Here is a 24,840-nt window from a genome sequence, read left to right on the forward strand (position 1 = left end):
TCTTAAAAAATGTCACATCTAACTTTTTTTGCTATAGTGAAAAACTCTCAGAAAATATCACATCTCAGCTCGAATTGAAAATTCGAATCCGCGAAGTAAACGAAGCCTAAGGTCTCGTTCATTTCACCGATTCGAGTTTTCAGTTCTAGGTTTCTACAGTAAAAAGCTCTAAAAAAATGTCACATCTAACTTTTTTTACTATAGTAAAAAGCTCTAAAAAAATGTCACATCTCAGCTCAAATAAAAAACTCGAATCCGTAAAGTGAACGAGGCTTAAATAGATTAAAAGAGAGTGAGATGTGGGGCCTACGGGGAAAGAAAAATATTCCCACAAATCCAAGGAACCCCGTCCTTCTTCACAGCAAAACAATGAAATAGAAGTTAGTGGGGGCCAAGCAAAATTTCCCAAAATTTTCTCTCCACCACACGCACAAGTCAAAACTTTCTCTCCACCACACACGCACAAGTCAAAACTTTCAATCCACTCTCGGATTGAAAAAAGGAAAACAGAAAATAATAATGCTTTAGGGTAGGCACTTTCCAGATACTAGCGCACTTTGAAAGGCGAAAAAAAAAAAAGAAAAAAGAAGTAGAAAATGACCTTTGACTGTGAAAGATATAATACCTGGATAATATACTTATTTTTCTTCCTTTATTCTCATTCGGACAGAGAAAAACAAATTTAGTTTAGAGAATGGGAAACGAAAGCTCGAAAGAATCGTCGTCTCCTTTTCCAGAATCGAAGGGTTCGTCTTTGTCGTCGCGGCTCAAAGACCGGCTTCACCTTCACAGTATTCGCCGTCATCTTCATCTTCGCCATGGCAGCGGCGGTTCTGGTTCCTCTGCAGTCAGGAAGCTTCTCGACGCCGATCATTTCGCCGGAATCGCTCTCCTCACTCTCCTTCGCGTATGTCGTTTATTTTTGTTAATTTCTTTGTTATTTTTTTTTTCTCGGAATGTGGAATTTGTGAAGTTTTGCGGTGAAGAAAGTGGAGAAAATGGAGTAATTTATTGTGTGATTGTTGTAGGCGGAGATGGAGTTCAAGGACAAGTGGCTTGCGTGTGTTTCTTTTGGGGAACAGACATTTCGTACCCAAATCTCCGATCAGTAATGAAATACTTCCTTACTCGTTTGTTTAACTGTTGTTTTCGAATTTCAGTCGCTTTTTATTTTCACATTCGTTTATCTTTAAAAGTTAGCAAAACAGTTCAGAAAAGCACAAAAGTTTGACGTTTTTTTACCCCTTTGTTGAGCATAGTAGAAGTCACTTGTCTGGTTTGGTTCGTGGAATATGCGTTTAATTTGATCATCTCCTATGCAAATGCTAATGCCAATGCCATGTTTAACACCAAAAACTGTGAAATTGGCTTAACTCATATGTTATTTTCATTTGTGTTCCGATGCATAATACTATTTAAATGCTAAATCTACTTTTTCATGATCATTAAGTTTTGAAAGAAGTAATCTTTTAATTTAAATTAATTGGAAAATGTAATTGTTGTAATGACGGAAAAATGTAAACATGACTATACTAAAATGTAAGCACATCAACCAATAGAAATAGAACAACTTAATGGATGCAACGGTATTGATGGAAATTAAAAGGATGATCATATGAAGATTAGCAACTGCGAATTGATATTTAATCAAGAAGGGGATTTCCTGTGTATAGTTCATGTGGTATGTTTTTGTTCTTGGTAAGAGTGTGTTTTTATGATTTCCTGTTGATGTTATATGAGACTAAAATGATACATTTTTGTTGTTAGTGAAAGGGTGTTTTCAATTGGTCTTTAGTTAACCTAGAATATCGATTTTTTACTCATTAACTATTATGCTTTATCATTAGTGTCTCATTGTAGGTTTCATTTTCGTTAACACCTATTAGTCCTTTTTCATGTAGACTATGCGTAGCTTCCCAAACCCTAAACCCTAATAGTTTATGTTTCTTGTATAAAAAAGGAAAGCTATGTGTTACAGAATTAAACATCTTGTCAAATTTAATAATTTTAACCTTTTTTCTTTTGGTTTGATACAGCACAGACAAGCCAATCTGGAATTCTGTGAGTACTTTTCACCATGTCTCCTCATGGCAATTAACTTGTCATTTTCTGTCATGTCTCTTTTCTCGTTTACCTTTTTTTTTCCTAACATAGTATACATTTGTCTTACACCTCACCTCAATTAGACAAAACACCTCGGTTCCTGATTCCGCCTTTTAAAACCTTGGTTCTGCTACAAATGAAGCTGCAAATTGGAGGATGATTTATCTTCCATGAAGCAAGAAACCTTTTTGTTCTTAAGTAGAATCCAATATTTAGCTACTTTATCGGCATCTTCAGCTGAAGAATTTAAGGCTTACCTTTCCTGTGTTTTCTTTGAAATGGTGGGAATCCTTTGTTAAATTTTATGGACTTTTTATTTTTTATTAAAAAAGAAAACAAATATATTTTGTTGTACCTTTAAGTATGTTGAATTCTCTTCTGAATTAATTAATTTTCTCTCCTTTTTCTTTTTGGGTGAGCAAATACGCTCAAAATAGGCATACAAGTGCAACTTTATGTTTCCTCTTTCTTTTTAGGTGAGCAAGTACGCTAAAAATAGGCCTACAAGTGCAACTTTGTCTTTCCTTATGCAGGATAAAAAGCTTCTTTTGGAAAAAGATGGACCTCATGTTGCTAGGATATCAGTGTTTGAGGTATGCATCTTCGTACACAGATCTCACTTAGTTACATTTTTTTTTTTTTTGAGAAGCTGATTTTTGTTGAATTGGAAAATTATAATAGAACTGGACAAGTAGTCCTCAAGATCTCACTTCGTTTCATTTCAATGCTCTTGCATTTTTTCTTGATAAAGATACCTTAAATCTTATAATTTGATTTTCTTACACAGTTAAAACGTAAAAGAAAAAAGAAAAAGAAAATGAATGCTAATGATGTCTTGTAAAAGGTTTGGGGCATAGCTGTCACTATCCAGTAACTATGGATTAACATCTATGACGGATGTTTGTCCTATGATATGAAGTGGTCCATTGTCAGTTGGCTAAAAGTTGTGGTAACTGCATGTGTCTAAATTTTGTTAGGTCTTGCTTCCAATGTGATTTATCTTATAACTGCAATTTCTTTTGATAAAAATTTTACCAATGTTTCAAGAAGAAAAACTTGTCAATTTTGAGGATAAGCTGCTGGGTAAAGCTTCCATGTGGGAATTTTTTATTTTTTTTAATTCGTTTTAGCTGGAGGGCTGTTGTGTATTTACTTAGTTTTTTGTCTTGGTATGATTTTGTTTATTTCTACTTGAGGAAAACTCAGTTCTTATCGAATGCAGTTATTAGCATATAAACATAAATCGATTCTTAATGCTGGGTCTTTATGCTTTATAGTTTTCTGCACATATGTTTGACTTGCTTGTAGTGTGCTTCTGTGTATTTCTTACAGTTTTTGTCACTGCGAATTTTATCTTTGAAGCTTGATCATTTACTGATTTTTTTATTTTATTTTTAATTTGTTATATTATTATTATTTTTTGCATTGGAATTGAAAATGTAGGATAGCTTTATCATTGCTGTTATTTCCCTGAAGCTGCTTTACTTCATGAAAATTTCTATTTTCCGCAGACCAATAAACTGTCCAGCAACAAATTAATAGGATATTGTGAGATTAATCTTCTTGAATTCCTAACACAGGTTAGTACCTTTCGCATTTAAGTAAGTCTTGTGTTTAAAAGCTTGTAACTGTTTCATGGAAAGGTGGTTTTTTCTCCATCAAAATATAGCATCCATATTTATCTGTTAATTTATTGTGCCTGGCTACCATTGAGCTGCCACTTTTCGAAGTAACTTGTGAACGTCTGAGTGCGACTTTCTGTAGAATTTTAGTCTTTTCTAGTTATGGCCACGGCTCAAAACAATCATTATTTTGAGCATTTTTAGCAGGTTTTAAGTCAATTCTTTATGTAAATAATTTTATTTCAGCTAAAGAGGGGTGAGGGTGTCATGGTTGTGTGACATTCTTCAGCTAGCTAGAGGGTTAATGTTAGTGGATGGGAACAATTCAAGGTAAATATTTGAATTGACTAGGAAACAGAACAAGGAGGTTGTTGCAGATACAAGACTCACTAAGATACAAAGATTGGACAGCAAAGAGGAAATTGGCATTTTAGAAGAGTGGAAAGGAGATCGTTAAGGAATCAGATGAAGGAAATCATTTTTATTTTTTAAGGATGTAGTCTTCTGGAAACAAAAGATGAAGTTCAAGGGGGTAAAGGAATGGGATGCAAAGTCTAAGCTCTTTCGTAATTGGTAAGTAATATGTGGAGCAAGAGCCTAATTTCGAGATTGGAGAAGGATTACAACACTGTCTTGGAGGATCAAAAGGAGATTATTTCTTTTTTATAATATCTCTTCAAGGAGGATAGTGAGTATTCATGGTCTTTAGATGGCATTAATTGGAGTACAATCTCGGCAGAGAAAGCTATTCAGTTGGAGAGGCCATTTGAGTTGGAAAAAGTAAAAAAAAAAAAAAAAAAAAAAAAAAAGAAGCTATTTTCAGTTGTGATAAAGATAAACGACCAAGTCTAGATGGGGGGTACTTATGGTTTTTAGATGTTACTTTCAGGGTGGGGAATTATTCAGGAATGATGTGGTCAATTCTACGATTGATTGCACTTTTCTTTGTTTTATTTCAAAATAGGATTTTCTTTTAGAAGGATGTGTGGTTTGGCGCCCAATCATTTGATCTTTCCTTCCCTCAATTGTTTAGACTAATAGATATCATTTTGCGGCATTGCTGATTTCCAAATTTGGTAATAGATGAAATGATAGCGAGGTGGAGAACTCATATTCTTTATTCCAAGTCTTGGAGACAGTCTCACTAAGGCAATCCCTTTTAGATAGAAGGTTATGGTCATGAGACCCCGCAGGCTTTTCCTGTAAATATTTCGAACCTCTTCTTTGAACCTTTTAGTTTCATTTGGAAATCATGTGCTTCCTACAAAATCAAGGTTTTTGCTTGGCTGGTTTTTCATGGAAAATTGAACACGTGATAGGGTACAAAGGAGGAATCCTTACTTCACTTTTTCTCCTTCCTGGTGTGCCATGTAGAAGTGATGATGAAACAATTGGTCACCCATTGTTACGTTGTGTAGTGTGGTTAGGGAATTATAAAATAAATTGTTGAAAGAGGCAGGCTTTCTTTCAGTGTTCCCTGCCCATTGCAAATCACTAGTTTTGGAAAAACTGGTGCGTTTTGATTCTACTAAAACAGCTAAAGTTTTTTGGAGGTGTATGGTGATTTCGCTTTGTGAGTTTCTGAGAGTGAATATGCTCTTATTCTCATAATTAGAATAAAGAATACAATGGAAATATATATAGGGGTCGGCTGCAATATACCAGCCATAAGACCCGGTTCTAAATCAAACTAATTAGAGGGAAATCCTCCACCAAAAAAGGAAAGAAATAAACTGAGAAATCTGGTATAATAATACCAGATTCTCCTTATTAAATTATACCAAAAATACAATAACACAATCTCTAAAATTCCTAACTAACTTTGACTAAGAATTCCACACGCTTCTTTGGACAATTTGGATGGAAAAAAATACAAGAATTTTTGAAGTCAAGGAGTTGGAGATCTCGACATCTATGAGAAGGCAAAGTGTTCATCTTCGTTTTGGGTGCCAACGGATAAAATTTTTAGATCTTACATTTCCTTTGATTCTTAACTGGAAGGTTGTGTTAGGATGCAGATTTTCTTGTCTGCATCTTTCCGTTTTTGCTGGTCTTCTATTTAAGATACAGTGCGAATAAAATTTACCAAAAAGGTGTCACCAAATTTCAAATTGCTACTACTCGAGTACTTTTAAGTCTCAGTTATACAAACACACACACACACAATATTTATACAGGGAACCCTTAAAGCTACTGTACATTCGAAACCCCAAAAGAACAGTAACTCCTAAATGTACAGTAACCACTAAATGCACAGTAACTCTCAAAGCCCCTAATGCACAATGACTCAACACTTACATTTTGAGGACTAGACACACAATTGCACAAGGACTTTGAATAGACAATTGGACAATATCAAGTAAAGAACACATAGATTGCCATAAGAAGGAAGGTGGAGGAATTGTTGGGAGAAATAAAAACACTCTTATTTACTTAAAACACAATAGTACACAAAAGCTAATAGGATACAAGGCTTGTAGGAATTCTACGATGTCCTCAATATAGCTAGTGCTCCCTAATGGAGGAAGCCATTACATAAATATTACATATAAACATTACATGGTAGACTACGGAAAGATCCATCATTATTATGCTGGGAGAAAGCTAATAGTTTATAATCTAAAGTAGCCATAATGAGATTCTGCTTTTATTTTTCAAAAGGTGTCATGATGGGGATTCCGTTAATTAGTCAAAAGGCGGAATGATGGTGTTTCTCTGTAGTGCTTAGGTGGAGGATAAGGTTAGGGATGGAGTTGGTGCCACGTAGCCAAGGTGAAGATTACGCGGGGTCCACTCCACTAAGCACTAAGCGTGCGTTTGGTTCAAGGATCCGTGCCATGGCTCGGATCATTGTTCGTGGCTCGCTACTGTATTTTCTCTCACAAAAAACACACGTAAATCGAGAATGGTTCTGAATCATGATTCTGAATCCATGAATCAAACGTCCTCTAAATTCTAAACCCAAAATCATCACCACGCTTCTGACTAGTCTGTTTCATCGAACAATACAGTCTAGGCTTGCCCTGTCCTCTGAGGTATACTCAACCAAATGGAATCATTTGCAATGTTTTATGTACGGGGAAGCCACATCCTTGCATTGTGGTCAAGAAACATTTATTCAGCTATGGGGGAATCTGGTGTTACCCTCTCAGGGTTCTCTTCAATGGGAATTCTACAAGTTGCTCAATGTGGTCATTATTGTCATGCAGTTTCAGAAGCTCTCTAGTCGTGTTTTGCTGGGAACATAGAGTGCTCTAGTATGACGTGGTCATGATTAATAGGGATGACCAATAGTGGCATGATATTTCCCCATATCCCAATGAGTCGCATGATCACCACCATGTTTTTTCAATCCTTCGTCCATTGATTGGTATCATTTCCATTGGTTAGTAGCCTTCGTCCATTGTTTCTCGAGAAAATATGGGAACGTAAATGGCTATAATAACGGTACTAGAAAAATGAGGCCCTGGGTTTGGAAGAAACGGCTATGATAAAGTACGTACCGTGTGGCAGCTGTGTCAGAAAACAATTGGCCAAATTAGTTGTAGTTGGAATGTCATTTTTGACTTTTTGTATCAATTAATTTTTTAAAGCGGCCATATGTTTAATATTAGAAAACATTGTTATCTACTTAAAAGACACTTAAAACTGGCCATTATTGCTCAAATCCCATATATATATATATATCTATATTATATATTTATACTAAAAAGGTTCCCACTTAACATCTTTAGGCATGTGTCTCCAAAATAAAATGTTGTTATTTTGTTAAATGGTACCCGGCAACCCGCTGTTAATATTTCACTTCAGTTGCTACTGCTGCATAACATTTCTTATTTCCTAACTGTTTGATATAATGTTGCAGGGTATGAATTCTGATTTTGAAATCATTGACCTGTTGGATCCATCGTCATCAGACTTGGTGGTTGGAAAGATCTATATTTCATGCTCTGTTGAGGTGCAAGATAAATTACAAATCATGTTATTGGTTAATTTTTGATGTGATTATGGTTTGTGACTTTTATATGACAAATTAACAGGATCCAATTGAAACTGAAACAGGTTTTGCGAGGCGCATCTTATCTATAGTGGTATGTTCTGAATGCTTTCTGTTGGATCTGGACACGGACTCTTCTTTTTTCTTTTATTTATTTTTTCAATAAGAAAAACTTTTCATTGATGAAAAATCAATTACAAGGAGTAAAGGATGAGGTGTCCTCATTGAAAGAAAGGAAGAGAACAAAACACAATAAAAAGGAGTTAACCATCCTGGGAAAGCTCAAACATTTATCTTCCTAAAACATGCATTCATTTTAAAATTATCAAGGAAAAAGAAAAGTCTTTAATCACCTTGTCAGTCGGAGCGCAAAGCGAGGCTAGGAATATAGCTTCTTCAAAACTATCACCCCTATTTCCTTTTCCTCAAATAGCCAGAACAAATCAAACAAAAGATAGCTGCATTAGAAAGTTTAAGTGAAGGATGAATTGGAATTTGTTAGAATCAGTAATTATGGTGTGAAAATTTTACTGCTGAGTAGATTAAGAGAATACGTGTATTACAGCTGTGTATATTTCCTGTGATAATAGTTGTATATTCTGATAGTGAATATCCCTGATTTCTGGGGATTAGGTCTTAGGAGAATTCCCTTTTATAGCATAGTTCTTTTCCTATATATTGCTCTACATTATTCAGTTAAATATACAAGAAATTTCCCCACCTTTTGTCATGGTATCAAAGCTGAATGATCTCTGGGAATTCTTGTAAATTTGTGGCTTGCATTGCCACATAAAAAGTTTCTGGAAAAAGGTTCCAGTTCTTTTTTTCTTCTGGCCTTTATTTCATGACATTTTTTTCTTTTTCAAATCTCTCCTGTTAAGCCCAAATTTCTTTCCACTTCTGTCCAAAATCATGTCTGAAGTTTCTGAATCTACCAGTGAACAAGCCTCTAATCCGACAGCAACAAATGAAATCATCAACAGTGCAGCAGGAGAGATGCAGAATATTCAACCAGGTTTACGTCTTTATGGCAAAAACTATTTGAAGTGGTCTCAGTTTGTTAAAACCTTCTTGAAAGGGAAGGGCAAATTGAGTCATCTTCTTGGGACATGACCTAAACCAGATGATCCGAAGTTCGTTGTGTGGGATGAAAAAGATTCCATGGTGATGTCCTAGTTATGGAATTCGATGATGCCAGAAGTCAGCAATACTTGCATGCTTTTGACAACAGCAAGGGAGATTTAGGAGTAATGTAGGCAGATCTATTCTAAAGTCTGAGATGCTGCACAAATATATGAGATTAAGACGAGAAACAAAACAAACAAAACAAAAACAAACAAAACTTGTAGTCATCTACCAAACAAGGTAATCGCTCGGTCACTGAATATGCTAAAGAGTTTACAAAACTTGTGGCAGGAGTTGGGTCGTTATCAATGTTTTGAGGTGAAGTGCAGCGATGATGCAGCCCTTCTTAAACGTTTTATTGAGAAAGAGAGAATTTACACCTTTCTCGTCGGATTGAACATTGAGTTTGATCCTGTTCGAGTACAAGTTTTAGGAAAGGAAGAAATTCCTTCACTCAATGAAACAGTTATTCGTGGAGAAGAAGGGCGAAGAGGAGTCATGTTGGATACTCAATCGGCAGACTGTTAAGCCTTGGTTACAAAAGCTGCAAATCCTAAAGCTGTGAAATCAGACCAGCAACAGCCGAATGCCTATTCCAGGGGAGTAGGAGGAAATAATGGGCTGTTTAAAGGATCAAGAGCAGGTAATATAGACTCTTTATGGTGTACCTAATGCAAGAAGCCTTGACACAACAGGGAGAGGTGCTGGAAACTCCATGGTAAGCCCTCAAATACTCAAAATACTTATTTGACAACAAAGGTTAATCAAGGAGGGGGACAAAGACGAGCAAATTTGACCTCGTCACAATCAGGAAGAGAAGGAGAGTTCTCCCAGGAGTGATCCAAGTTCAACAAAGAAGAGATTGAGAAGCTGAGATATTTTCTGGGGAAATTAGAGAAACCTATAGGTGGTGTAGGTACTTGTTCCTTGGCTGTTTAGGTAATTCTCAGGTCTGTGCACTCACTGCCGAGTCGATCTCAAAAGGAACTTGGTTGTGGATTCCGGGGCTACAGATCATATGACCCAATCTTCTCAGGGATTTGTTTCTTATAATCCTTGTCCTAGTAATAAGAAAATTGTTACTGCTGATGGAACATTTGTTATAGTTGCTAGTCGAGGGGATGTGATCATAAATCAAAACTTTGTTTTAAAAAATGTGCTGCATGTGCCGAAATTGTCAACTAGTTTAATTTCAATCCACAAACTCACAAAGGATTTGAACTGCATGGTGATGTTTTCTTCTTCACTTTGCAAATTTCAGAACCAAAGTTCTGGGAAGATGATTGGACTTGCTAGGAAAAGGAATGGGCTCTACTTTCTTGAGGAACCTGGTGGGCAAAATAGCACTAAGGATCCTATTCCGTTATCTTTGCTTTCTGAGTCTTCTATTTCCATTAAAAATAAAATCTGGTTATATCATTTTTGTCTTGGTCATCCTTCCATCGGTACTCTTAATATAATGTTTCCTGGTTTGTTTAAAAATTTTATGTGGGTGAATTTCATTGTGATGTTTGTGAACTTGCAAAGCATAAGCGTATTTGTTTTCCAAGAAGTAATACAAGAGCTTCAACACCCTTTATTCTATTTCATAGTGATGTTTAGGGACCTTCTACAGTCCATAATATTTCTGGGGCGCGCTGGTTTATCTCATTTATTGACGATTGTACTCGAGTGTCATGGGTTTCTCTTAAAACAAAAATCAGATTACTTTTCAGAATTTTTCCACATGGTGAAAAATCAATTTGGGGTTGAGATAAAAAGAGTTCGATCTGATAATGCTAGAGATTATTTTAATCAAGTGTTATCGCCATTCTTCAAAGAAAAAGGAGTCGTTCATGAGTCTTCATGCATCAGCACACCACAACAAAATGGAGTGGCAGAACGAAAAGAATGGTCATCTTCTAGCTGTTATCCGAGTCTTTCTTTTCCAAAAAAATGTTCCCAAAAATTATTGGGGAGAGGCTGTTTTAACCGCTACACATTTGATTAATAGATTACCCACTCGAGTTCTTGACAAAAACAGCCGCATGCAACTATTCTAAAAAATTTTCCCCAACTTCAAAACAACAAATCACCTAGTTCCTAGGGCCTTTAGGCCTGTTTCTTTTGTCCATAATCATTTGAACAACTGTGGTAAACTTGATCCAAGGGCTCTTAAGTGTGTCTTTGTGGGATATTCTTCTACACAAAAAAGGTATAAATGTTATCATCCTCTAACAAAACGGTTCTTTATCTTTGTAGATGTAACATTTGTTGAAGCTGAGAATTACTTTTCAAATCCTTATTTTCAGGATCATTCATGGAAGATAAGGATGGAGATTTGTTTTTGCTTGATCTTTCATCTTCTCCATCCTCACAAAATCATAATCCCTCATCATCATCTGTTTCCATTCCATCACCAAATGAGCCAGATCCAAGTACTCCGAATCCAGCAGCAAAGGATAAACAGATTCAAAGTGCTACTTGCCCATTGTAGGTATATTCAAGGAGGAAAGAATCCCTTGTTCATCCAATGCAGGTTGTTGATTCAGAACTAATCTCTGCTGCTGATAATGTTGAGGTACCTCATAATCCTGAAGATCATGAAAGACATGCGCTTGTTGTTGATGATTATGATCTTCCTATTGCAATTAGAAAAGAGTGTTAGGAATTGTATTCAGCGGCCTGTATATCCATTGTCTCACTTTGTGTCCTATGAAAAGCTGAGCAGTGGTCATAAAAGTTTTCTTATCCACATTAACACTATTAGTACCCCAAAAACTCTCTGAAGCATTGGGAAGTAAAGAGTGGAAAGAAGCTATGAAGGTTGAAATGGATGCACTTGAGAAGAACAAAACGTGGGACTTGGTGGAAATGCCTCAAGGAAAGAAGCTAGTAGGATGCAAATGGGTCTTCCCTGTGAAATACAAGGCAGATGGATCACTTGAACGCGATAAGGCAAGGTTAGTAGCTAAAGGGTACGCTCAAACTTATGGGATAGGTTCCCTTGAAACATTTGCTCCTGTTGCTAAAATGAATTCGGTAAGAATCCTATTATCTTTAGTAGCTAACCGTGGTTGGAGTTTGCAGCAGTTTGAGGTAAAAAATGCCTTTTTACATGGTGATCTCAATGAAGATATCTATATGGAGGTTCCTCTAAGATTTGAGTTAGAGAAGAATAAGGTTTGTAAGTTGAAAAAGGCTATTTATGGCTTAAAACAATCACCCATGGTAATTTAGTCTTGATTTCCGTCCTCTATATCCAGCACATATACTTGCCAAGCCTTATCCAAAGGATTACATTAATCTTAGGTTTTGGAAATTTGATGGAGAAATGCTCAGGAACATGTGCTTCGATTCTTGGATGCCTTGGGAGCATGTGCTTCTAATCAAGAACTCAAGATGACAAAATTTTCTAATCACTTGTGAACATAGCTTATGCATGGTAATTTAGTCTGCCAACTAATAGAATATCTGCACCTGGGAAGTGTTACCGACTACTTTATGCACCTTTTTAATTTTGTGGCAGAAAATAAACCTAGTTTGACAGATTTGCCAGTGAAGCATAGAAGGACAAAGAATCACTTACTATCTACGTGAACAGATTCAAGGAAAGAACCCAAGACTGCAATGGGATCAATTAAGAATAGAGTTAATTTGCGTATGTATCAAAGAAATGCAAACGAAGTACATGGTCCACAAAGAGAACTCCATCTTAAGTTTCTCAGAATTGATGACGAAAGTAAAGAATAGAAAAGCATTCATTGTAGAAATCAACAAAGATACGATTCCTGAGGGGGGCGTAAAAGCCACCACAATTAGGGAGCATGGTCAAGCCACCTCTTCCCGAAATAAAAGGAGAAGTTGCTGTGGTGGTTGGTGAAGCAAGCTAAAGAAAGGAGATTTTTTGATACCACCTCAAATACATTTGAAGAAAGAAAAGCATTTGGAAAACCCGGATTCCAGTAAAAGTTCTAAGTTTTTTGCTGGCTTCTCGCTCTTAATAAACTTGACACTCATGATCTGTTGCAGCAACGTAGCCCTTTCATTTCAATTTGTCCTGGCTAGTGTGTGATGTGCAAGAAGGATGAGAAGTCACTAAATCACTTGTCGCATTGCTCTTTTTCTCATCAGATTTGGTCTCTGTTTTTGAAGGAATTTGGACTGCTTTGGGCAATTCCTAGTAGCTGTACAGAGTTGCTCGAGCTCGGTCAACCTTCCAGTCTCAGTAAATTTTATGGAGGGCTACTATCTCGGCTATTTTTTGGGGTATTGGGTTAGAGAGCAATCACAGAGTTTTCGAGGATCATGGGGAAGATAGTCTTGTTTTATGGGATAAAGTGAAATATTGGGTATCATTATGAGTTTATAGAGATAAAGAGTTTGGTCGGCCAATTTTTCAGACTTTGTTAGGAATTGGGCATCTTTTTTATAACTTCGTAGTTTTGTTCCATTTTGCATTTCTGGGATTGCTTTTTGAGGAAACCTCTTCCTCCTGCCCCTGTATTTTTTCCTTTCCTCTTTATTTTTCAATAAAGTTTTTATTTGTTTTCAAAAGAAGAAAAGAAAAAGAAAAAGCTTGGATAGAGTAATGAAATTTAGTGTCAGCCTTTTGATCGACTTCCAACTCAAGAAGAAGCTCAAAATCCAAAATTCTCTCTTTTTCACGTAAAGATATTATCCAACTTCAGATTGCTATACTAACAGGAAAAGTACTTAAAAAAAGTTCGAAGAGAGGAAGTTATCCAAGACCACCATCATAGAGATGAAAACGTGCATCTGCTCATTTTCGTTTTTGTTAGTTTACATTAATTAATCCTGTTAATCTTGCTGGTCTTGTCACTTATTTTCCAGTACAAGTTATATTATTATTCTCTTGTTTTTCAAACTGGCCCAGTACTTTATTTATTGACTTTCAATTTGATTAATCTAGCATTCCTAACATTTTCTGCTTATTATTTATTATAATTTAATAAAGTATAGCTCAAAATTTATTACAAACAGATACCATTACTGCTCCTGGGAAAAAAAAATCCATCTTGCAGATTTTTCTCATCCTCACCTTATAAATATTGGACATTGAAAACTCTGAGCGTTCATACTTTGTACAGGACTATAATCAAGATGGAAACCTTTCATTCTCTGAATTTTCCGACTTGATTAATGCTTTTGGGAATCAGTTGGCGGCAGAAAAGGTGTGAGTCAAGTTCTTATATTACCTTATTAGCGAAAAGAAAAGATTCTAATATTTGTGTTCAAGTCTTTGCGTCCATTTTAACGTAAATAATACAATTACTGTGATTTGAGATCTTTCATCAATGAAATAAAGTTTTTTTATTAAAAAAAACAAGTAATAAAATCACTTTTGTGTTAAAAATAGTAATGATGCACCTTTTTTTCCCCTTTGGGTACAATAAATTATAGAAATTTTAAATTGCATTTAAAAAAAAAAAGAAAAGAAAAGAATGGGGCTACTGGATTTAGACTTAAGTTGCCGATTTCCTTTTCCTTTATGTAACAAAAAAACAAGAGTTCAAAATTTATTTCCATAAGCGTGTTGTCTTTGAGTGTGCTATTTGCAAGGTTATATACTTCACATTTTGTGGGTTCCTAAGGTAACAACCTGAGCTTTTATTATTAAAACAGTTGATAGCTTTGAATTGAAAAATCAAATTCTCATTTTTGAAGTGTTTCAATCAATTGATACAAGGTTATTATCATTATGAGGCTGGCAACCTTCAAAAATTCCAAATGCAGCCTTCTGATATATATATATATATATATATATTTTTTTTTTTTTTCTTTCTTATCTATTCCATTTTCTGTCTTTGTTTGTGTTAAGGTTTGATTCTCTCACTAATCTGTTTTCCTTGCTCTCTAGAGAGAGGAACTCTTTAAAGCAGCTGACAAGAATGGGGATGGTGTAGTTAGCATGGATGAGTTGGCCGCCCTCCTTACCGTTCAACAAGAAAAGTAATTATTCATGTAAATTGTAGAACCAACTTATTTAATAATCAATTTAGGGGTGACTTATGAGACTAGGTGCGAAGGATTTCTTTTATCTCATTCATCGGATATATTATAAATGTTTCTTTCTATGCAGTTGGTGTATGTACGCATGCCTCCCTGCCTATAGTTTTTTTTTTTTTGGTTGTTGGTAACTAACATTGGTGCATCACATAGTGCATCGCACATATACATGCATGAAACTTAAACCATTTGTTTTCATCACTTGTTGGGTTTTAAATATATTTTGGGATTATTATTTAATATTTACGTGTTGGGCTTTTGAATTAGTAAATACCCACAAGATTGGCCATTGTCCAGCCACATGTGAGGGGGAGTGTTAACATCTAAAAACTTATATCGGTCCACCTCCTAACAGCTTAAGCTTTTGGGAAGATTGGTAAACTAACAGTTATCTTACATTTATTCATGGATTCTTCATTTAAGTACCTGGCAACTAATTGGATCATGATGTGAGCCACATTTTATTTGCGTAGAGGTGCGAGTGGTGTCAACATTATAGTTGGTTCTTTATTTATTCTTTATCCAAGTAAACTCATGTGTGTGAACTTAAAGTTATCTTGATCTTTAACCTTCTATTAGAAATCTTTCCCATTTTCCTAACTTTAGATTCTCCACTTTTTGGACGATTCTTGTGTTGCAGGGAACCAATAATGACTTGCTGTCCTGTCTGTGGTGAATCTCTTGATGTTTCTGATAATCTGAACAACATTATTCATCTAACCTTGTGCTTTGATGAAGGAACTGGAAACCAGGTTATGACAGGAGGATTTTTAACTGATTCACAGGCTTCATATGGGTGAGACATGTCGCTACATGAGGGAAAGAGAACATATAGTTGCTTTCAGTATGATTGTTATGAATGAAATAAGTCACATAATTGAATGCTACAATCAAATTTTATATGTAGGTGGATTTTCAAACTGAGTGAGTGGGCCCACTATTCATCCTATGACGTTGGCTTAAAATCTGGCTCAAGTGCTTCCCACATTTTGGTATGTACTTCCAGGTTCGATTTTCTGTTGTAATCTGCTCAGCTTTAGAATTTGTCTGTTTGTTTAGCCTTTTTTTTCTCATTTTTATTTTATACATTGAATGAGCTGTAGGGTTTTTTTTTTTTTTTTTTTTTTTCCGTTTTGACGAGTGAACTGGTTTTTCATAATGGTACTGGCTATTCATTTGCCATTTGTTAGTTGGGAAGTTGTCCATACTTTTCCACTCTATCTTGTCCTGTGGCCCCTCGTGTATTTGGTCTTTAGTTGACAGAAGTTTCAACTTGTAACTTGTAAGCAAAAAGTGATTGCTCAAGATAACCTTCTGCTCAGAAGTGATGTTGACGTGCTTTATCCTAGTGAACTATGCAAATTTTAGTTAGGGACAAGTTTTCACAAGTTTATCTATACCAGCAACTTAGAAAGTTCCATTTGCTGTTTCATATATGTACCTTTAATATTTGGTCTATTCGCCTTAAAGGTTACTGTATGAAGGAACACACAAAGATACGATTAGAGACAACTGAAATGTAGTATGTTCCTAATTCTGAATTTATCTTCATGCTTGGGTGAGAAACAAAAACCATAAGAACATCAACAAAAATTAGTGAAATTCCAATATTAATTTGCAAAAGTTTCTTGGCATTAATTGAACCCCCCTCTTCTATGCCACTCTTTGGGATTGTGATCATAACAATGTCGAACCTTGTGATAGTTTTATCCGTAAGTGAAGATTTTATTGCTCTAGGTATTTGATCGAAGGACAAAGAGGCTTCTTGAAGAATTAATTGATGGGAAAATCGTTTTGTCAATGAGAGCCATTTACCAGTCAAAGATGGGGCTTGGGCTTATAGATAAAGGTACGTGTTAACTAATGTTGACATCTCGGGGTAAAAAAAAAAAAAAAAGCCACACACACACACAAAGAAGAAATTCATTTGATAATAGTTGAATTTGCCTCTAATATGTTGGTATAATATTTGAGGGTAAAAACATCATTTTACGCATATTTTAGGGGCTGAAATTGTTTTTTATTCTTTAATGGGCGTAGGTATTTTAGAAATCCTAACCTCCAAAAAGGAATATTCCATTACTTTTGAGTGACGGATATCCCTGTAAAATTCTTCAGGTCATGTGGGTGTCATTGTAATTAAGTTCAGTCAAGGGGTGTTACTACTCACTACTTGCTATGATATAGGACATTGATATACGTTAGGGTCATTGTAACTCGTCCTCCTTTCAATTTATTTAAATTCAATAAAAAGTGGAGGATTCTTTCAAATGCATCAGCTTCTTTCTTGATTGTATTATCAGTCTTCATGTGGAAATAAACAAATTGTTTTTAGTTTTTTTGTTGTTTCGTTCTTTTATATCTGGTTTTGGTTTTTCTGACATTTTCCTTATATTATTGATGATCTCTTATGTTTACTTTGGTACACCGTATAAATGCAGGGGCAAAAGAGCTCTTGCAGAGCATCTCTGAAAAGCAAGGGAGGAAAATGAGTTCAGTGGAATCCGCTAAAGACATACCAAATTTTGTTGACTTTTTCAAGGCACGATAATGTTTCCCGGTGAATCCAGTAATGAGATTGCGTTATCCTGAATTCACTTTTCTTAAACTGTCTGCATCACAGTTATTGGATTTTGACAGAAATTAAAGGTTTTGAACATGTACAATGATAAATTCCTTCCTAAAAGAAGTACATGGATGAAGCAAGGAAGTGTGAAGCAAATCAAAACTGTTTGTTTTCTAAAATCTGAAAAGAACATGGAATATGGAGAACAATGAGTGTGCATGCATCTGTATATCCATATAAAGTTGGTCTTCCAGCATGTTTCATCATTTGCATGTTTTTAGATGAAAATGGCCATTTTTTAACAAATACTAGGACTTTGACATATCGGAAAGTTTTTTTTTTTTTTTTTTTTGTTAATTTTTATCTTTTTTGTCTGGCGCGTTCATCAAAGCTAAGTTGAAGGATTTTTTTTTTTTGGAAATCTGTGTTACCCAAAACTTCTAGAAACTATTGGACTCCTTATAAAAGTTCCACATGGACCATATAACTCTGGAGAAAAGAAATAACAACAGGAGAATTACTTTATAAAAAACTATTACTTACTATGGTCTTTGCAAAATTTTCTTTTGCCGCGTGATAAATATAGGCTTGGTTTTTGCTGTTGATTTCCAATTGTTAACAATGATTGCCCAAGCCAAATTGATTTCATGCTCGACTCTGAAGCAAAAGTAAGAGGTCAATACTCTGCTTTTATATTATATTACAATTTTGCAAAAGTTTTTAGTGTATTGGGAACATTTGTTTTGGGCTCTTCAGTTGCGTCATGTATGAATGTGTGCGGTTTTGTAAAAGCTTATAGTGTATGGGAACATTTCTTTCACAAAAAGATATACATGAGGTTGCATCTCAACTTGTACCATCTCCAATGTTTTATCGTAGATTTTATTATTCAAGCTTGGCTGAAATGATTGCCTTACATTCTCGCTACAAGGTTTCTCATGCTATGATTTGATTCATTGATTCTGGTAGGAGGCTTAGCTGAGTGGAGTGATTTTGTTCAATGAACAAATTGACAGATTATTTTTCGGTTAGCTATTTGTTCTTGCATATGTTAGGTTGTTTACTTTTTTTGCTAATATTAGAAGTGATTGTCGATGCATAGGGGGGTTGATAGAAAGCTCTCAAATTCCTCTTTCTCCTCTAAATCATGTGAAATTTTGAGGATTGTGTTGTTTAATTCTCCTTTTCCATTTTATGTGGACATGAATTTGTTTATCTTGGCAGTTGATCGATTAATTGTGTGGGATGTTTTTCGTTCTAAACTCTCGTTTTGATCTTTTAAGTTTTCAGTGTTATGGAATACAATTATTCAGATGATGTAACTATCCTGTTGCAGGGTCAAATCAATTTGGCTGAAGCCAAGCACCCTTTGGAACACTATAAGGTCAGCTTCTTATGTCAATTTATTCCTCTGAAAATTATTCCTAACCAAGTGTGCTTAAAATGTGTTAGTATAATGCACCATATTTTAAAGGAAATGACTTTTACATCTATGTTTAAATTTTCTTCTATTGAAAGGAGATGAAATTGTTAATTTCATGTCCTGTTGCCTAAGCTAATGCTTGCATTGCTTTAAGTTATTTGCCCATGATTGGATCTCAGTATGTATATATATGTATTTATATATATATATATATATATATATTAGTTTTATGATTTTTTTATTTTTTATTTTTTTTATACTTGCATTGCTATAATTCTTTGCTCCACCGTTGGTGCTGACTGCTGAGTGTGGTATATCGAGTTTTTGTGTTGGGTAATTTCCTTAGAAAGAAACAAGGTTCTTGAAGATGTAAGAAGGCAATGAACGTAAGTTGTGGGAGAAAGTGAAGTTTCGGTTGCAGTTTGTTTGTATGTAAAAGATTTTAGCAATTTTCAAATTTCAAATTTGGCTAGGTAGTGGCATTTGTTGGCGTAATCTACTTTCTTTAGCTTGACTTGCCTATTTCTTCCCATTTTCTTCTTGTTGTTCTAGGCAGACGTTTTGTCCTCGTTTTGTACTCACAAGTTGTTTGAATGAGAGTGGTGCTTTTACAAAAAAGTGAGTTTTGCAGTTTTAATTCGTTGTTCATCTCTCATACAACCATAATGTATTTAGCTCTCTTGAGTATCTCATCTCTTATTAAAAGGCACTAGATATTTTCTCTTTGGGTCTATCAATAACTTGTTATAACTATTTAGGGTTTTAGCAGTGGAATATTGGATAATAGAAAGGTGGTAAGTGCACTTCGTTACCCTTCTTGGATTTTAGGTGGTATGCATTAAATATACCATGTTACTTTACCAGTTGATCCAGTTCTTAGGAGGTGGGCTAACAATGATTCTATATTCTAACACATGCCAATGTAACTGATCTATTAAGGTCTTGAACTAGACTTCTCCATTTATTGCTATTTTTAGGGAAACCAACCTTCTAGAAGTAGATCAAACAATGGTATTCTCTACCTTTCACTATTATGGACATCTTTTTTTTTTAAAAAAGTATTTATATACAGTGAAATACAACATCAACTCAACTACTTCGAAGATGAAGAATTCGGACTTGAAAGATACAATGTATGCTGAACTCCTGATAGCTGACCTGTGGACTTCAAAACAGGGATGAAGATAATATGAATACTAAACTGCTGATAGCTAAAGCCTAAAGATGAAAATGCTATACATGGTCATAACAGTATGTTCCAAAAACGTGTTCTTTCAACGTTAAAAAATAATAATAAATAAATAACAAAAAACATTTCATTCCAAAATTATTTTCAAGCAATCATTTGTATGGTGCTTCTTGTAACTTTTAAACCTGCTGATGAGCATTACTTTGTTTATTTGACTTTTATGAACATTTTTCCAGTAGTGTTCAACATATGGTTAACAGTGTTTTGTACTGCTTACCAGTTTCCATGCATCTCAACGTCTTAATTTCTTAAACCATCATCCACCTATTGAAAACCTTTAATTTGAATGTTCTGTTTCACTTAATTGGCTTTATGCTAACAGTGACAGTGAATAAGCTAGTGCCTCTTGGCTTTTATTTATTTTTTAGCTTCTAATAACGGGGATGAAATATTTCTACCTTCCAAGCATCATGGAAATCTTTTACTTGTAAAATTTTACACGTTTTGATGATTTATTTGACAATATCCCATGCAGACATTTAATGAATTTTTTGTGAGAGAGTTGAAGCCTGGTGCAAGACCAATTGCTTTCATGGAACGTGATGATGTTGCTGTATGTGCCGCTGATTGCCGTTTGATGGCATTTAAATCTGTAGATGACAGTCTAAGATTTTGGATCAAGGTATTTACACTTGTATATTGAATATTACTGATACCTTTATTTTTTGATGCTTCCCTTTTCTCATTTTATGGAGCAGAATTGCAGCTTACTTTTTAAGGTGAAAAGGAATTGGAACATTGATGATTGATTGGTTTTCTAAAAACAAACGATAACAGTGGACTCTTATGAGCACGTTGAAATAATCTTGGTGTATGAATGTAGCTTTCGTCGGTCAAATTGCTTACATTTATTTGGATAGCTAAAAAAAATACTAAAAGAACGTTTTCTACTAGAAATTCGAGCAGATGTACATTATGTGCCTGTCAAAATGAGCTTGGACACTTTAAATCAATGTATCTGAATTGAAATTCAAGATCGTAATGACTTTCTTTCTCTTTTATCTCCAGAGGACATGGCCAAATATTCATACTATAGCCTTTCCCCTTATTTCAATTCCTCTTCCTACCCTATTGTCTTTCTGTTTTTCTCTTGTGAAATTAGAGCACAGATCTTGTTTCTACTTGTTTATGGCTTTATGCTTCTCCTTTTGTTTGATATTTTTATTTTCTCAACTAAATTTCTCATTTTTATAATAAAAAAAAAATGTAACAAGGTAAAAGATAGAAAGAATATACAAAACTTAGAGTAATTCCCTGTCTCTATTTTGCTCCTCTTTAACTTTCTCAGCTTAGGTTCGTTCTAAACTTACAAGAAGTACAAAAGAGCTAGGGAAGAAGAGAGAAACATACTGAAGCAAAGTAGTATCAACACATGGTTATAAATATGAGTTGCAAATTTGACATGTGATAAATGGCTTCAGCTCGGGCCATATTGTGCCTTTTTTTGGTGTCACATCCTAATCTTATCTTTATGAATTTTTTATTTTAATATTCTCATTAATGAAATCTTTTTTCTTATAAAAAAAATTAATATTCTTGAATCTGTATGTTCTCTGGGTCATATGACCCTAGGGTCGAAAATTTTCAATAAAAGGCCTTCTTGGGCAAGAAGTATGCTCCAAAGCTTTTGTTGATGGATCATTGGTGATATTCCGTTTGGCGCCGCAGGTATACATGTAAATATTACCTTTCCACTTTTTGTAAAATCCTGAGTTTTTGGCTCTACACAATTTCTTTTCTCGTCTAAAATTGGATGACTATTATTGCTTCAGGACTATCATCGTTTTCATTTACCTGTTTCTGGAACCATTGAGAAATTTGTTGATATACCTGGGTGTTTATACACAGTAAGTGGAAGAAAAAACGAAATTGCTTATTGATTTTTTTTTTTGCTCGCTTTTGTCGTATGATCATTTTCCTAATATTTTATTGATTTCCATTTTTTTTCTGCCTTTTTTCCCCAAGGTTAACCCCATTGCGGTGAATAGCAAGTATTGTAATGTGTTCACAGAGAATAAGCGAGTTGTATCGATTATTTCAACTGAAGATTTTGGAAAGGTTTGTCACTGCAATCATTTCACTGTAGAACCTCATATCCGTTTATCTTAAACATGAAGATAACGCATAGAAATCCTCTTCGCACGGTTTTAGCAACTTCTTTTCCTTGTTGAAGGGAACTGATTAAATTATACCCAATCTATGCATCTTAATTGACAAACTGTAGTGGTGGGAGATCAGAATTAAGGTGCTAGAGGCAGTTGCCTTCTTTCTTGGATGCAGAAGACAAGTTGCGGAACAATGTCAACAATCTTTGTTCCGGCCAAAGGGTTTTTTCAACTTACATCATAACATTTGTTATGCCTCTTTTGAAGATTACAGACATAAAACTTGAATGGTTTTCTATTGGATTTGTAACCATCAAGAGGAAGTAATGAATTGAAGTAGTTTATTTCTGACCCTACCCCTACCTTTTCTTACACATGTTTTACCGGTGTTATATCCTGATTCATGTATCGTTCGGAAAGGATTTACCATTTTCCAATTTATGAAATCTATGAAACGAAGAGTTATTGGATTGAAATTTCATCCATTTTCGCCAATTGAAAGTGAAAACCATTTTTTAAAAATTTGACAGTTATTCAACCAGTGTGAGCGTGTGGTTGTGGATAACAGTCATTCAACTTGGTCGTAGTCATCAGTTTTTTTTCCTGTCAGAATTTGGAGCTTAAATTTTATTTGCAAACAGACAGGTTGTTCCTTTCAAGTGACCGTGTGATATCTGATACCTCAATTTTAAACTTCTTCTGCAGGTGGCGTTTGTAGCAATTGGAGCAACGATGGTTGGCAGCATCACCTTCCTAAAAAATGAAGGTGACCGTGTAAAGAAGGGAGAACAGGTTAAATGTTTTCTTTCATTTATCGTTATTTCTTTTCTTTCTTTTTATTTTATTGTGTGTGTGTGTGTACTATCTTGGCTAACAATCATTACATGGGCTTGCAGTTTGGATATTTCTCATTTGGTGGAAGCACTGTAATATGTGTTTTCGAAAAGGTTAGTAAACAAGCATAAGCTGCTGAATGTAGGTGACAAATCATAATCCATATTATTTTTCATGTTGCTGTATGTTGAAAAGTAAAATCCCCTTCACTGCGGAAGGTTAATCTGAAACGAATATCCTGTTCACTGTGATGGAACTGTAATTAGCCTTCTCTCGACGACCAACTGAAAGTATAGTTATGCAATTTTGTTCTTTTATGCACTTGCAGATGATTGTAAGGTTCACGTCCATTGACACTGTTCATGTACTTTCTTGATTCTTTTGATGTTAAAAAGAAAGCATGCTTTTTTTTTTTTTTAATCATTTTCTATGAGAAGAAAAGGAAAAAAAAAATTTGTTAATCGACCATGTTTATAGAATCTCTACAAAACAGTGAAATAGCACAAGCCCTTTTAGAGGATTAATGATTAACTTTATATTATGCTAGCTGTTGCTACAATGTTTGGATCTTGTTTTTTCTCTAATTTTAATATGTTGATAGGAAGAGGAAAAAAAAACCACATTTTCAAAAGAAATAATACTTGGATTAATACTTCGAGCAGAGAGTTTATCCACCAATTGATGTTGCGGTTTTATCACCATATAGCATTAAGAGTTAAACTACAAGTACCTCATACTCTCGAGTCTAAAACTAAGAAATAGTGGCGATTGCCCAAATTGGTAAACAAATTTATTGGTGCCTAACATATTACTCTTCTACGCTTCACATGTTTTGTACATTAATTTGTCTTACATAAAGCCAAATCTTGTTTACATGTATTCTTTTGGGCAATTTCACACTTGTTGCTGGTTCATCACCTGTGAACCCAAGTTAAACTTCATATGGCCGTAGTTATAGATATGTTGATTGTTTCAGCTGCTTATGTGGTTTGTCATGCAGGATTCCATTAATATTGATGAGGACCTCCTTGCAAACAGTGCTAGGTCACTGGAGACGTTGGTTTCTGTTGGGATGAAGCTGGGTGTATCGAGGAAAGCGTCCGACGTTGTATTACCAAACTTAGAAACCTGTTCCATACAGGATTAGAGTACTTTGTTAAGTTAGAATTATGGTGGATAATTAGCTCCATATTAGTCTAAATTTGGCATGGAATACTAGCACGCTTTAGAGTTGCATATTATGTAAGTTATATATTGTTGAGTTTGGCGACACTCTGGATCAAGTAAAACTGAATCCCGAACCTATGCATTATTGATTGCCCAAGGAAAAAAAAAGTGTATTTAGGCTTTATATTGACTGCTTAATGGTAATATTAATCACCGTCAGCCTCTTCTATTGTTTCTATGTTAATTTCCAGTGGGGTTTTGTAACTGTTATTTTAGTATTGTACTGTGATCATCGTTATTTTCTTAGTTTCTTCCATTATTATTAGAAAGTGTGTTTCGTATTTATGTCTGTAAACGACGGAGAGAAAATACTTCATTTTCTCTTATTGTTATGTAAATGCCCTCCTTTTCTTTTTTCTTTCCTTTTTTTTTTTTTTTTTTTGATAATGGAAATGCCCTCCTTTTCATTGCTCCTACAAAATGTCCAACCGTTTTCCTCTTGCTTCAACGATATATTTACCAATCATATTTTTGGTGGGAAAATTAGTAGCCTTTAAATTTCACGTTTTTGTAAAATTTACCATCTATTCCTGACAACTGCACCCATGTCTTTCAAATTTGAAATGTTTGTTTAAATGTT

At 34.8% G+C, this 24,840-nt stretch overlaps 1 protein-coding gene across 1 annotated transcript; it reads left to right on the forward strand.

Annotated features, from left to right (window-relative positions):
• Positions 1 to 578: 578 nt before the first annotated feature.
• Positions 579 to 24,449, forward strand: LOC21406927 (phosphatidylserine decarboxylase proenzyme 3). The gene is made up of 21 exons (XM_024170387.1): positions 579 to 907; positions 1,029 to 1,108; positions 2,037 to 2,061; positions 2,637 to 2,696; positions 3,615 to 3,683; positions 7,591 to 7,683; positions 7,766 to 7,816; positions 13,938 to 14,021; positions 14,708 to 14,799; positions 15,497 to 15,652; positions 15,764 to 15,848; positions 16,594 to 16,705; positions 17,298 to 17,398; positions 18,759 to 18,806; positions 20,570 to 20,716; positions 21,667 to 21,762; positions 21,867 to 21,941; positions 22,060 to 22,152; positions 22,905 to 22,991; positions 23,096 to 23,146; positions 24,034 to 24,449. The coding sequence occupies exons 1-21, from the start codon at positions 695 to 697 to the stop codon at positions 24,178 to 24,180; spliced, it is 1,965 nt and encodes a 654-aa protein (XP_024026155.1). The 5' UTR covers positions 579 to 694; the 3' UTR covers positions 24,181 to 24,449.
• The last annotated feature ends 391 nt before the right edge of the window (positions 24,450 to 24,840 follow it).

Source organism: Morus notabilis, unplaced genomic scaffold (assembly GCF_000414095.1).
Source record: "Morus notabilis unplaced genomic scaffold, ASM41409v2 Scaffold165, whole genome shotgun sequence".
In the NCBI taxonomy this organism is placed as follows: domain Eukaryota; kingdom Viridiplantae; phylum Streptophyta; class Magnoliopsida; order Rosales; family Moraceae; genus Morus; species Morus notabilis.